This window comes from Haliaeetus albicilla, chromosome Z, assembly GCF_947461875.1.
Source record: "Haliaeetus albicilla chromosome Z, bHalAlb1.1, whole genome shotgun sequence".
NCBI classification, from domain to species: Eukaryota; Metazoa; Chordata; class Aves; order Accipitriformes; family Accipitridae; genus Haliaeetus; species Haliaeetus albicilla.
This window is the reverse complement of record NC_091516.1, coordinates 18381516-18397095: the sequence shown is the minus strand read 5'-3', so window position 1 is coordinate 18397095 and position 15580 is coordinate 18381516. Positions and strand designations below refer to the sequence as shown.

The window sequence follows — 15580 nt, the reverse complement described above, 5'->3', positions numbered from 1 at the left end:
TTCAATGTATTTAGTTATTTTATTTTCACTATCCAAACTCAAAAGAAATGCACAGTGAAGTTTCATGTATTGATACAGTTTTCTAAAAAATATCCCTTTCATGTTCTCTTCAATAAACCATGCATTCAAACGTTTGCAGTCCAACCACAAGGAGGAGGTGTCTTTTTTTTTTCCCTCCTTCCTAAAGGGACTTTTTCTACTTTAATATAAAGTATTGTAAACCTCTTACTCAAAAAGCAAAATTCAGAAAAAGCTTCTTAACCTAACATCTTTTCAAAATTGCTCTCTGGCATGGCACAACCTTAAGCAGTTGCTTTTGGTGTAATAATTCTTGTATTTTTCAGTCAGGTTAGGCCTCAGGGAATATTTTGTATTTAAGGCAGACAATACACAGTTTAGAAATATATTAGCACATATTTGTCTTGGTGTGGTATTTTCAGTAGACATCAGTTTTTCATAAATCATTATGTATTTCACATTTCAGAAAGCTTCTTCAGTATTGAACATCAGCCTTCTTCCATCAGTCTGGTGGTTGTTCTATGCTTCTATTTTTGCTCTCAGAACTCTATCCTCCAGATGTTTGTGATCATACATTCCTGGAAAGCTTGCTCTCTTTACACAAGAGTTACATTTCTTCTTACTTTATACAATAACATCTTTTCCCATACATTTCAAGGCAGTTGGTCAACATCTCAACTAAATGCAACAGTTAAAAACTTACTTTCTGGAAACAAATTAAAATAATTTTTACATATCTTTTTACAGTTATATTCATCTGTACATTTAGTAACAATTATCTCAACTATGGAAGCTTTTATTAAATACTAGGACTTGACAAGAATATGGGTTTCTTTTCCTGAAAACTCATTCCTCCTCTGGCTTATTGCATGACTGTTGCAAGGCTGTGGAATCTATTTAAAAACTGATTTTGAAACTTAACATATTTATACTGATACACAACAAACCAATATTATACTAGACAATACTTGTTTGCAGAGTTCTATAAGATATATTGTGCACTTACAGAAAAATTCTTTCACTTCAAATACAACTGCAAAGCAGTAGTTAATATTTTAGTTCTACATCATAGCAGCAGTCATGTATGCATAAACCAGCACTTCTAGGAAAAAAAAAAAATCACAGCATTTTGGGTAGCATAATGATTACACTAAAGTATGACAAATGCAATGCCAGCTGAACAAAGTTTCTAAAACAGAGAACTGAGTCTGTAAATACAAAGGCTATATAAAAATACAGCATCATACAATGCTACTGTAGATCTGAATGCTTTTGAAATGCAGTGTTCCTTGTTTTTGAAAAAGGTTACTACAATTGGCAGTAGAAAATTCAGCAAAATCACTGCATTTACATGCTCAACAGCTTTTTGAGAAAACCATTGGGTCTGCTCCAGGACCTAAATGTTGGTGCTGCAGATGATCACACATCCCCCGAGAGTCCTAAGCACTACTTGGTCCTATTCACCCAGCTAAGAATACTCATCCCAAATGATCAAGCCCTTTGCACAGATAGACTTGTTACAAAAGACTATATGTTCCTGACCAACAGCACAAAATTATACTGCAGTGTAAAGATATGGCTTTCTCTAAAAATTATGAAGTATTAAAGAAAACAATTCCACAAGACACTTAAAAATTATCCTTGAGTTCAACACTGTATTTATGCAATCAAATAGACTATGTAATCAGTCATAGTGTAGTAGAACAAGAAAGACTTTTTATTCACTTGAAAAAATAGCAGACTGGAAGAGTTCTTCATTGCATTACACAAACTTCCCTGAGATTTTTACATAAATTATGTTTAGTCTACTGTATATTGGAAACCAGTTAGCTACTGAGTGTCATACACTGCAAATTTTACATAATTCCTGCATATGTTATTCAGCTAAAATGCTATTTCAATGCTTTAAAGCTTTATCTTCTTTTGTTACAAAAACCACGTACACGCAACCAAGACTACAAATGCAAAGACATTTTTTGCACAAAATTTTAAATCTTCAAAGCAATGTATAGAAATGAAGAAACATGTTAAGTTGAACAAAGCACTTTAAAGTTCTTTGCAGCTTAAAAACTGATTGTGAAATTAGTTTTAAAAATTATCTATGCAAGTGTTTGGTGGCAAGAAAACCAGCAGAAATATTATTAAATGCAATGGGCAGAAAGAGGGCTGATGCTGCCCTCCCTATTTAGCAGTCTCCCATATTATAAAATAATAATTTTGTATGAGCAATTATGGGAGAGAAACATCACAGTGGTACAAAACATTGCTATACTGGCACTATGTTACACTAAGTAAGGATTTTTCTATTTTTTAAAGTTGAGGTACTTAAACTTCTGATAAGATGGATGTAGTTAACCACAAATCTTAAGGAGGCCCCATAGTGAAAGTAACTCCTCTGTTTCACTGACACTCTGCCACAAATTTTAAAAACTAACACTTCATTTTAAATACAAATCTGGATGTCAGGTCAGTTTGCCAAGTTGTATATCCCCTTAACTGAACTTCTCTCAGCAAAAGTCCAAGAAGAACAAGCATCGTACTTCACAAACAATAATGCTTAAGAATAAGACAAAACAAACAAACAAAAAGATTATTTGAACTAAAAATAAACAAAACCTGCAACTTTACTGCTTTGAGATATGAGATTATCCCCAAGTTTTATGCCTGGAGGCAAAACCAAAGAGTTGTCTTGTCCATATTTCAAAAGCTGAATTTTACAGCATAAGTAATCTGTTCAGGTAGTTCTGATCTCCTTCCAGTTCCCAGTAACTGGGATCACGTCCTTGCCCCCCACTGAGCGTGGAGCAGTTGCACTTGTAATTCCTCCTTCCAAATAGTCTTATGTTGGGTATTACCACAGAAAGAAATAGGAGGTAACTTGGGCCACTTCATTACACAATAGACTCGATGTGGTTGTGACTGGCCATATCACATACTGGGCCATAAGCACTCTTTTAGTGTATTGGAAGGAAGGTATAAGGTGACCATCTTAACAGGAAAGTGAGGAACTGTGAAATGGAGGGCATTTTCTAGATTCTTAATTCTGCTTTAAAAAGTTCCTAATTTACAGATACACTTATGACTGCATGAAAATTACAAAGATGGAAAGAGCAGCATTTAAAATCAGTATGTTTAGCTTCTTCATATTCAGAAACAAACTCAAGACACTGCCTTGTGTAAAATGGCTTCATTTCTACTTGTTATCACTGTATCTTCAATTATATAAAGGAAATCTAATACTTACTCAGAGGAAGAGTAAGAAAAACTGGATAACATGTTTGCTTTTAACTTTAAATTAAAATTTCCACATGGATGAGTAGGTTTTCTGGCTCTCCAAATTAAGAACAATTTGCTCCCTTTCCCTCAAAATACTTAAAGAACATCATAGCCTATTATATCTCTTTGCATATATTGCTGGCTGATAACTGATTCAGGCACATGAAAAGTTTCTGGGTTACATAACCACTTCTATTTTGTTATACAGAGAAGCCATTTCTGCATCAACAATGAAAAAATTACAAAACTGTATTAACACACACAAGCCCTTGCGCAACACACAAAACAGGGTGCCAAGTCATTATATACTCAGTGTGAAAAGACTTCTAGAAGTCTTTTCTGTGCATCCCCATTTCAACAAGGAAATACACTGTCTTTCCATCTCTTAATCTCACCACATTTTAAGTCACCTCTTTTTTGTATTGCCAAGTAAGGCAAATAATGGTGTTGTAGACTGACCATATATTAGACTATTTTATTTAGAAAAATAATTTCTCTCCCTATTGAGAATTTCAACACATTCTTATAGGAACAAATATATCCTGATAAAGAAAACCAGCAGGATTCCTCAGTATGCAGATTGAGATAGGATATTTGCCACACAGATTTTACTTCCAGCAAAGGTAAGATGCACATGTGTACATACGTCAATTATACACAGCAGACCAAGTACATTTTGTTCTGCATTCCAACGCATCCTCTGAAGGAGGGATAGTTTTCTCATCCACCCATGTTGTCCCTTATATGATCCACTCGCTGAGCAAGATCCCTAAAGGTGGGGCGCTGGGTAACATTATTGTTCCAGCATTCTTTCATGATAGCATAAATCTGGAGCAGAAACAAAGAAAGTCAGTAGTAGGTAAACAGATGTTACAAATAGTTAATAGTTACTCTGATCTGGTCCAAAGAACATTCAACTTAACTTTATGCTTCTAAGCAACAGTGGCACAAGAGTGTGCCTAAAATCTTCCTATACCAATCAGTTTATCTGCTTGATCCCAATGACAGCAAGAAGTGAGGATAGCTAACTCTGCAAAAGCCATTATAAAAGGAGGGGAGTTTTTTTAGAGTTAGTCTAGAAATTCACTTAGCTAGTTTTTGAAACTTTTAAGAGACACATGTTATTTTGCTAAGTTTTTATCTTCTTGCTTGCTCTTATTTTTTGGTAAGCTAAAAAACATTTAAAATGACAAATGTTTTACAAGTCTGACCAAAAATCAGATTTACAAAGACAGCAATTCTAAAATTATGCCTCCCCTGCAATGTTAACATACACCTCTCCACATCCATATATTAAATTCTTAATTATTCTTCATATATAATCAGAAATAAGCCAGAAAAGTTACTGTGCAAACTGAACCCACTTCTAGCAGAAGTAGATTTAAATTACTTTTGGAGAAGATTTCCATTACAATAGGCATTTGACAACAGCTTTCTCTTTTCCCAAACATGTACCTGATACCTGGTCACAAAACAACTTGCCAAGCTCTTCACCTGTACTCCTCTCACCAATTTAACCCAGACTACTATTACCAACTTCTCATACTTCTTCCAACAATTTTTTACATCTTGCCTAAGAACAATCTGCAGAGCTCCCAGAAATAAAAAAAAGTAGTGTCAGTTCCTTATTTTTCAGCAAATGTGAAACTCCTGCATTGACCAAGCTGCTTTAGACCCAAGTCTCAAGCAGCTTGTAGGCTACAGACATCTGGAAGATTTAGTATCTGTGATGACTGGCCTTTCAGAATCAAAACAGGAGAAGCACAGTTTCTGACAAAAAAGAGCCATTTTCATCTTGCTTTGATATCTGAAGAAATGTCAGACATTGAAACCTTTGCATTAGTCTGGATACAATTTCAGTAAAACAGATTATGTATTATCTCATACATATGACATTCAGGTTATCTACAAGAAGCCAAACCTTTGCAATTCAACAATGGCTGTACTCACACATCTAATGCAAGGAAGGTTACTTCAGAGACTTCTTTGATTCTCTATAGACTATTTCTTCCCCCGTGGCTTCCCTGCCCCACCTGTACCATTCTTTCTCTTCTTTGCTAGACCACTTGACCCTGATCTCTCCTCTGTCTCCAGCTTTGAATGGATTATTTCTCAACTTATTGCCAAGTGTGCTTGATTTTAAAGGGATGCAGCAATTGATCTGAGCTGGAAGTTACACATGTTAAAAAGCATAACTATTTTACTTACCTTCTTTCCCTACTGATTCACCTACTCAGCCCTACAAGTTTGACTCAAGCTGAAGTGCACCCTGCTCTGAAGAAGAGAGAACTACAAGACTTAGAAGTACCATGAAAGAATTTTTTAAAACATCTGGAGTATTAGCGAAAACAAAAGGACACTGAATTAATCGGTGTGCCTTGAGGATGGCTTTACATACATATACACTTCAGTATCTACGAAGAACATGAATACAAACCTGAAGACCCTGAACATCTAAAATCTGACTCATATACTTAACTGGGCGTACAGTCTGCAGGTAGGTCTTGGGTGAGAATGTTTGACAGTGAATAATACACATGATAAACATTGGTATTCCTATGCTTGTGGAGGGAAGAGCAAGTGAAAGAAAATAATCAAGATAAGGAGTTCTTTAAATCTTGGAATCAAATGCGAAAAACCTTATGTAGATATTAAGGTACTTCTGCTAAACGTTACAGACTTCAAGAGAATCCACAGTTCACAGCTTTGAACAAGAATCTCTATATGGGGCACCCATGGAACAAGTTCTATATACTAATCTCATTGCCTTAATAAATTTATATTTTTGAAATAGAAGCCCGAGTGCCCCAGTACAGCAGTCAGTCATAATAGTCCTACTTCATATATTTAGAAAGACTACATTCTAGGCTCCTGAGGGAATGCAATCTAAACAATCAGAAATGTGATTGTACTCATCAGGCAACTGAAATAACAGCACAGCCATTCTGCTTGTATAAATACTTGAATAACACATGCAGAACAAAACACAAGGTTTGCATCTACCACGTACTCACCCTGACTGAGCACTTTTCAGACTATAGTAACATATTAATACAATACTTCACCTCATCAGGGCATCCATCTGGTCTTGGTAGTCGTCCATTATTCTTCAAAAGCTCTATCAAATGAAATACAATCATCTGCCCTTGTTTATCATTGCCGATCATGCGCATGAATTCCTGAAACAGAAGGCTAACTGTCATAAATAATTTTCAAAGAAAAAATTATGCTGCAATGTTCTTGCCAGGGAAAATCTGTTGTAATACTACTACTACTAGAGAACAGTATGTAACAATGATAAAATTATAAATTACAAGTCCAGAGAATATAACAATAATTACAGATTTTTTTTGTGTGTAGATAAAAATAGGAAGATACATACACAATTTAAAGTAGTAAGTGAAAAATCTTAAAATAACGTTGATTAGCATCTGACGATTAACTTTAAAAGGATAAACCTCACAGCTAATTCTAAAGAGCTCTCTGAAACATTAAAACAAGATCTTGATGCTTTGAAAAATACCAGTCAAACAGAAAACAGGCAATATCATACTGATGTATGAAAAAAAAGATTAACAGGATTAATCAGTAACTACAGGCCAGAAAGAGTAGCATAATTAAAGCCAGCAAAAATGGCTTAGATAAATCTTGCCATCCAAAACCCAACATAACTCAAAAAGTAGATTAAAATCTCACTCAGGTTGCCAGAGATCAAAAGTAAATGAGGGAGTCCTATTAACTGAAAATAATTTTAAACACAACAAGAAGGAATTATTTTTCTTCCAATGCTACATACATTTCTTTAATATTCTTTAACATGAAAATGGGAAACAACTGTTGGTAGAATCTGCAAATGGCCAAAGTTGAGGAAACAATGTACAAATATGAAGACCATGACAGTTAAAAAGACTGCTTTGGCTAATTGATTAAATTAATTTTTCTTGATACATATCCAGTAGAATAACCAACCTGATGAAGTGGTGAATGCACATGTAGAGTTAATTTATTCAAAGTATATTCCACCTGAGCCCATGACTTAGTCTACCACTTTTCATTTCATAATCCTTCTGAAGAACTCCAGGTGTCTGCAGTGTTTGTGTTATTATGCAAGAAGAGCTGCCCCTGCCTTGAGAGTTCTTCTTTGATAGCTTAGTCATTGTATAGAATTACTAAGAGGTCCACTGAGGTCAATGCAGAGATCTCCCAAGTGCATTTTTGCCTATCATCATTGTTCAGCTCTCAAAACTACATTTGCCAGGACTGAGACTCTAGCCAAGGGTATGAACAGCTGCAGTAAATATATAAGGCTCAAGTCTCCTCTGTTATGCCTGCAAAGGACTGTAGGTATAAGTAAGATCATGAATCTCATTTCCAATTGGAGAACCATTATTCAGTGTACAAGTAGTACTTTTCTCCGTCCACTATAAATGTCTTAAAAGGTGCCTGTCAATAGTCTGCAAAAAGCCACTCCCTTTCTTTCTTGAACTTCAATGCTAACTTGGGTTCTGGTAACATAACAAAGTAACTTTTAAGTTACTTATTTAACTCAACTTAATGTTTACCTATTTGTTTGGCTCAGCCTTAGATTTGGAATAGCATTAAAAATACATGTCATGTTGCAACGAAACAGTTGCATCTGGGATCACTCTCCACAAAGGATGAGAAAGAACAATCTGTAATGAGATATTTTAAAATCTTTTCAAACGGTTAGGAGTTACCCGATGGGTAAGATCTGCACAGACTATCAGCTAATTTTCAGATCTCCTTTCCTTCTTATGGCTTGATATGAATACTTCTTAGCATGTTGCTGCTCTTGATTGGACGCTGCCTCATAAACACTAAGGTATTTCCAGAAAAGCATGAGTAAATATCAACCTACTTAAGTATAGGAACAATCTGTATCTTTTAAAAAATTTAGATAAAGAAACAAAAAATCTCTGACAACCATTAACTATGTACTTACAGCTGGTGGGCTTTTGCTCTTGTCAATATACGTGAAGAGTTCATACAAGACCACACCAAAACTCCACACATCTGAGGCCACAGAAAATTTGCTTTCTGTCAGAGATTCTGGAGCATACCTGCAACACATGGTAAAAGAAATATTATTCTGTCTAACGTGTCTTTTTGATTTTGAAGATATTACTTTTAATAAGACTGACTTTTTTTCATAAGTATTCTTTGTACACAGGCATTAGCACGTTCCTTCCACTACCTTCACTAGTAACTATTCTTTTAATAATAGTTAATTGGTATTGAAAACACAAACCCCCTCAAGCAAACAGAGTTAGCGATAACTATATCCAAGTTTTTGTTTTTCCAACAAAGCTGTAGATATTTTTCTTATCTGTAGTGTGAGTAAAAAAGATTTTGATGTGATAAGGAAGGCCTCGAAAGACAATTATAGCCAGCAAGAATCCTTCCACCACTTTCAGTGAGTCTTGAACTGTCTCCCAGCTACTTCTGGACTTAAATTTTACAACTCGCAATAACATCATCTACTAAGATGCCATTTTGTATTATTTATACTTTAGATACGACATTTTTACAGTGCCTGAAGCAGACTAAAATATAGACTAAAATCACATGTACAAAATGGCATTTTCTTTTGCTATCAGGACATAAAACGGTTTTTATCAGTTATCTGCCAGCGTCTTTTCTAAGGTATGTCTAGGTCTGTAGAACGGAACAGAAGTATATATTTTGCATTCTGAATACAGTCTACCAATTTCCATTTCATAATCCTTCAGTCTCCCACAGACTACACAGAGTGTTCTTCTCTTTTCCAAGCTAAGTACAGCTCCTTGGAGCATTACTGCATTTTGGAGTAACTTAGGCCTTTTCTGGAAGCTCAATGCCCAAATACAGACATCTACCTGAATATTCAACTCAGCATTTTATCCTTGCTAATTGCAGTCTGTGGGATTTAACTCTACTTGGTCAACAGGGGGTCTCTCCAACAGATCTCAGCTACAAGCTATGAATGACCAGTGTTCAGGGAACCAAAAGGTCCAAAACTTTGAAAGCATCCTGGGGAACGAGTCCTTTTAGATTTCTTTTATCTTTGAATATCTTCCCTGTTGCATACTATTTCTTTCAAGTATTCTGGTAATTTTTAGTTTTGTGTGGTTTTGTTTGTTTGTTTGTTTTTAAATATGTTGAAAAAACCTACATGCTGTTCTGTAAAGTCAAACATCATGCATGTAACTTTCACAATGCTGGGCAACTGACCTGGAGTTTGCACTTAAAAATCCCACAATATGCAAAACAATTGGCTGGAACTGCAAAAACTGAAAACATGCCATGATTTCACATACCAAAAGAAGACTTACCAAAATATAGGGCTTTCACCAGGTTCTTTTACTTTGTAGTATTCTTTGTCTTGTGGCAAGACTTTTGTCAATCCAAAATCTCCAATTTTAACTCTGTTCTCATTCTCCACTAAGATATTTCTTGTTGCTAAATCGCGGTGAACGTATCTTTTTGTACCCAGATACTCCATGCCCTAGGTGTAAAGTTCACAAACAAGAGGAAAAGAGTTACTTTTACCATTAAGTAGCTGCACTTTCCCTAAAGGGATGCATTAACCTCAAAGTTAAAGCCAAACAAAGATTGTTACCAAAACTGGTGTGCTTGAACATTTGTATTCTCTGAGGAATTACTTCTTCTAAGACCAGGGACTTCCCTTAACTGAAGGGAGACAGACTGAGCACCTGTCAGAGCCGAGTGTTTGTTGATTATGTAGCTGGATATCTGTTACAGCTACTTTCTGTGGCCAAATGCAGTTTGCCGGTGACAGACAGAAGAAAAACAAGATTTGGGCTAAGCTACACAGTCCAGGGCAGATGAGAAGGCTGTCCTATTTACCCATTTAATTATTTTTCTTCACTTCATACATCTGCTTTCCTGATTGCTTTATGAAACGATATAATATGATTCCTTGAATTTGACAACTATCCTCCGACTGTATTCCCACCTGTCTGTCCTGTTTCTCTTCCATATGGCCCATTACTCACCAACACAGTTCTGCTTATTGTTATATTCCCATGGGTTGCCGTAACAAAACATGGGTCCAAAGCCATGTTGTCTTTTGCTGCTGCTGATCCCTTCTTACCAATGCATGTAATTCTTTTTGCTAATGATGAAATGTGGAAGAAGCCAGCGTGTGTAGTGGTATTACTAAAAAAAGGAAGGTCTTGCTTACACAGCAATAATAAACGGTGGACAGAAGGTGACACTGCAGAACGTAGAGAGATACCCGACTTGTACGTGAAAGGAAACACAAAGCAAGCTGCCAGTTTGGGAGTTTCATAAGAAAGCGTCTCGCTCCTTCAACACAACCGAAAAGCGACAAGTTACGCTACGAGCACCGCTGAACCCAGAAGTTTCGGACACGAACGTCAAGAGGCCGGCCTCCCTCCCTCCCTCTCCTCCTCCTGCGGAAGTAGCGTGACTCCGCAGCCCAACCAACCCTCCCCTCAGGCGCCTGTTGCCTCTTCGCGCCGCTAGGGGGCGCCGCCGTGCGCCCCCCAGCCCCCTTCCCGAGGGGCCGGCCGGCAGCGCCGACCCGCCGGTCCGCCCCGAACAACACCACCGCCCCCAGCCCGGCTTTTCCCCGGGAAGGCGTCTGCGTTCCCGGTACTTCCCGTCCGCGTCAATGCCGTGGCTTTTTGTTACTGCTACACAGTGCACTGAGCACCGTCCTGAAGTTTCTCTGAGGACAGCAGTTTCTCTGTTAGCCTGGAAAATACTTCTCCTAAGAGAGAGACTTAATTGAAATCGTGCAAATTCTAAGTGGACATCATAGCCCTGTGGCACTACTCTAACAATGGAGTTGAGTTTCATTATGTGATTTCCGACGTTTCTCTCATTAAAACCATGCTATCCAGCAAGGACACCGGAAGCGCTTTAAGCACTAAGAGATGGAAAAATAAAATTTATTCTTGGCCTCTTCTCCTATCAGCCAGCCTTAACAAAATGCAGGGCCATAAGAGCAAAAAAGAACATCCCCAAAATCAGATGCACAGAGAAGTTAACTTCCTTATTTGCCACTCTGTTGTCAGGATTCTTTAAAGCTGAATATAAAGTCCTATTTCTTGCCACCAGACGAGCTATACAAATGGCACAAGCTGCACCGATGACAGCTGCACTAATTTGCATCTACAGACACATCACCACTAGCAAATGCCATCTCTGAAAATGCTGCTTTGCACAGTATGAGATATGCACACACACAAAAAAATCACCTGTAAGCCAGGAATCCTTTACCAGTACAGTGGCAAGGAACCAAAACACAGCAAGCAAGCAAAACCACTCATCTAAATCCTCAGGTGTGGGCATGCCTTCGTTTCTCTCATATATTTGACAGAAAAGCAGCAAGGCAGAGGGAGAAAGACTTTTGATTTTAAAAAAATCCAAATAACAGAGTGACAGAAATGCACAGCAGAAAGAACAGATATGAGATGTTGAAAGAGCAAACATTGCAAGAGAAGCAAAAACAGCTAAAGGAAAGGGGGAAATGTGATCAGCTAAAAGAAGAAGAAAAACCATTCAGATTCCATTTTCCTAATAGTAGGTATTATGTTTTTAATTACATTGTTTTGAAGTAACAGAATGCTGCAGATTAGAGTGAAATCTTAAACGATCAATATAACCTCTGCTTTGCAGGTCATACAGCAACAACAGTGCAAAGCAAGACACGCTGTAATTATTAGACTTTGATCCCCTTGGAAGTAAAGGAAAGAGACCTCTTTAAGAGAAAGCCCTATATGCAGACTTCCCCCATTCTCATACTGTGTGTACCTACACTTCGCCACATCAAAGCAGGATGTTTTCCCACGTAAGTATCTGCAGAAGGCATATTCTAGCTCCCTTCCTCTTGGTTTGTGCTCGGCACTTCGGAAGCAGTCATTTCATCTGCTGTTTGGATTTTTCACATCATCATTCTGCAGATGTGTAATATTTCGATGCTTCTTTTATATATGTGTATGTATACACATTAAGAATCTTCTTCTTTGTACCTTCTGAACACAGTTCCTTTCCCACAGTTTCCTGCCATATTTGCACTGCCTGCAAAGGCCAAAATCCACCTTCTGGTCCTCCCATCAGATACCTGTCTCAGAGAGCAGGGTCCTGAGATATGTTGCCACTGTTGTTCCTTCCGGCTTTGAATAAAACTTTGGATAAGGCCTGAAGACTTAGATATGCAAGCTTCACAGCTTCTTATGAGAGTAAGGCTCCTTATGAGCCCTCAGGTCATAGGCTGAGAAGGCCACAGAATAAAACAGGTAAGTGGCTGCAGCCTTTGCGTGTTCAAAAATCCCTGTTGCATCTTTATTCTATGAAAGGTTCACTGTCACCAACCTTCTAGGTGGTTCTGAGTGTTAGACACTTCCAGCTCTTTGCTTTGAAGGAAGATTGTTTTCAGTGACTTAACAGCACTGAAAATAACAGTTATTTTGTTGCAGAAATAATACTGAGAGACTTTCTTACGCCCCTTACTGGAGAATGACTTCTCCGTTTTGAGACACAAATAAAAGGGCTTTTAACTCTTTTTGAGTGGGTGGTCCTATGTTCAATCCTTCCTCTCTGTGAACAAGATTGACACTTGCCACAGACTTGTGAACATTTTCTGTTTTCCAACCTCATTGTACATTGCTTGCCCATCGAGGAGTTTTTGCTGGAGACCACCCACCTAGCCTTGCTTCAGTGAAGCACATGAATAGGTGAGCTCAGCTGCTAAAAAGTGCATGCAGCATTCTTCTGTACATGCCCCAGGTTCAGTAGCTAAAAGGTTTACCAAGTCAGCCCAGGTTCAAGCAGGGAACACGATCAAGCTCTGCTCACCCGGTGAAAGTTTGAATGCCTGGAGAAGACCTCAGCTCTGGCAGAGGCTCTCCTGCCTGACTTGTCATGCCTTTTCTGTGGATATTGCAGAAAGTCTTCTGCTCTGAATGTGGCAGGGCCAAATTAACGGACATAGGAATATCTGTGGGCTACATACCCTGAAGAACACTCATTAATGTTAAGTAACCTACTGTTTCCACATCTTTGATGTGGGTATTGGGGAACGGAATTTAAAAATATTTCTGGTACGTGCCTTGAGGTGCCGTGTCTTCCCCCCACCCCTTCTCTCTCTTCCCTCTGACCCCTCCCCCCCCCTTTTTTTTTTCCTTTACTCAAACTACCAAACATGCAACTAAGTCTAAAGTGTCTGTAGTTTCTTGTATCTAAAGCATAACAACAGAATAAAACGGCATAAGCCCTGTTTCTGAGGAAATGAGATATTACAATAAAGATCAGATGTTTGCCCCCCTTTTCAGAATTTTATGAAGGATGTTCAGTACCAACCATTGAGACTAGCAAATAATTTATTACAGTGTCCTGGTTCCAGCTGGGATAGAGTTAATTTTCTTCTTAGTAGCTGGTGCAGTGTTTTGGATTTAGTGTGAGGATAATACTGATAGTGCACCGATGTTTTAGGATAAGCACTGCTTAGCAACAGCTAAGTTAAGGATTTTCCAGTTTCCCACACTCTGCCAGCAAGCAGGTGTACAAGAAGCAGGAGGGAGCACAGCCAGGACAGCTGACCCTAACTAGCCAAAGGGATGTTCCATACCACAGAATGTCATGCTCAGTAGGGAAACTGGGGGGAGTTGGCTGGGAGGGGTGGATCACTGCTCTGGCATCGGTCATCAAGTGGTAAGCAATTGCATTGTGTATCACTTGTCTTTTTCTTGATTTGTTTTTTTTTGTGTGTGGTTTTTTTTCAATTTTATTTTTTTAAATTTTATTATATTCCTTTTCATTACAATTATTATTATTTTTAATTATTATTGGTAGTATTAAATTTTATTTTAGTTATTATGTTGTTCTTATCTCAACCCTAAGTTTTACTTTTTTTCCCCCGATTCTCCCCCCATCCCACTGGGGGTGGGGGGGGAAGTGAGCAAGTGGCTGCATGGTGCCGAGATGCCAGTTAGGCTTAAACCACAACATACAGCTTTGGGCATTTCTATGGCCTCTAGTTCTTCATACAGAAATCATATACCTTGCTCTTTCTGCTAAACAAGCTAATATTATTTACAGTTTAAAGTAAATTTCGTAAACACATACATGCTATTACTAGTGGTTTTACAGCTGAATGTCTAAGTTCTGAAAAATAAGTTATAATATGTCATGAACAGTTTGCCTGGGTGAGTACATTAACTCCTACAAAATTTTATTTCAGCTCTCATTAGGGAGAAAAGAGGTTTTGATTCTTCTGAATGAAATATAAGCTAAGCAAACTATAAAATAAGCAAAAATAAATGGAGTATGTTCTGCCTCAGTCAGCAGATAAGCCAGTCTCAGCATCCTGTATTAAGATACTCAGAAGTTGTCATGTTTAGTGCACGAGTATGTATCACTACTTTTTTTAGGGTTATGGGGTGCTACCAGCCCAACAGTATTATAAAAGATACAACAAAACAACCAATGATGGTTGTTTTGAGACAAACGAGAAGAGACCAAAGAGACAAAAATTTGTTGAAAAATGTCAATAATTTGAAATTTCCTACCTTGCATATCTGAGATGCATACAGCAAAAGCTTCTTGTGGTCAAGCCTTTCCTTGTGTTTCTGCAGATAATCTCGTAAACTTCCATACGGTAAGTATTCCATAATTAACCTTAGATTCCTACGACCTTTTACAACAAAAATAAAAAACATACTTAAGTTTTCTGTCATTTTCCAATGACAATTTTTGAAATACAAATATTTACAAATGTCTATGAATAAAAGTAATAGAAAATAGTCTTAATATCAAAAACCTAATTTATCATATGTACATCACTATGCAATTCTTCATATATTAAACTGCATTTATTCAGGAAATGCCATTTTTATTTAAACACAACAATAATGTGGATGTGCTTGATATACAGAGCATCACTAATCAAGATCACCTCATCAGTACTGTAGCTACTATTGCTAAAGCAAAGCAAAAGTGCCATGTGTATATTTGTGTTTATGTAATTCCTCCTCACTGCTGAGATTAAACTCATTATGGCAACTGACATCAACTGGTCAGCAATGTTACCATCTTTCAAAACTTAGTCTGATTTTGAACCAAGATTTTTCTTTTTACAGAACCCATGCTTTCATTCATCAGCTTCAACAACATCAGCAATTCACTCAAACACATCCATTTCTGAAACTTTTTCCTGTCTGGTCTTTTATTTTATAGGCTGTACAAGAACCAGTAATATCCACTCTGGGATATTACATTGAGCAAAAACCAATAACAG

At 37.5% G+C, this 15580-nt stretch overlaps 1 protein-coding gene across 7 annotated transcripts in view; it reads right to left on the bottom strand.

Annotated features, from left to right (window-relative positions):
- The window catches only part of JAK2 (Janus kinase 2), an 86129-nt gene continuing 70549 nt past the window's right edge, over positions 1–15580 (bottom strand). For 6 of the 7 annotated variants that reach the window (XM_069777572.1, XM_069777569.1, XM_069777573.1 and 3 more), the window contains 5 exons: positions 14853–14977; positions 9627–9799; positions 8258–8375; positions 6360–6473; positions 1–4122 (listed from right to left, as the gene is read on the bottom strand). In XM_069777572.1, the coding sequence (XP_069633673.1) occupies positions 4015–4122; positions 6360–6473; positions 8258–8375; positions 9627–9799; positions 14853–14977 (638 nt within the window). In that variant the 3' untranslated portion in view covers positions 1–4014. The other variant, XM_069777575.1, reaches the window with a different exon arrangement.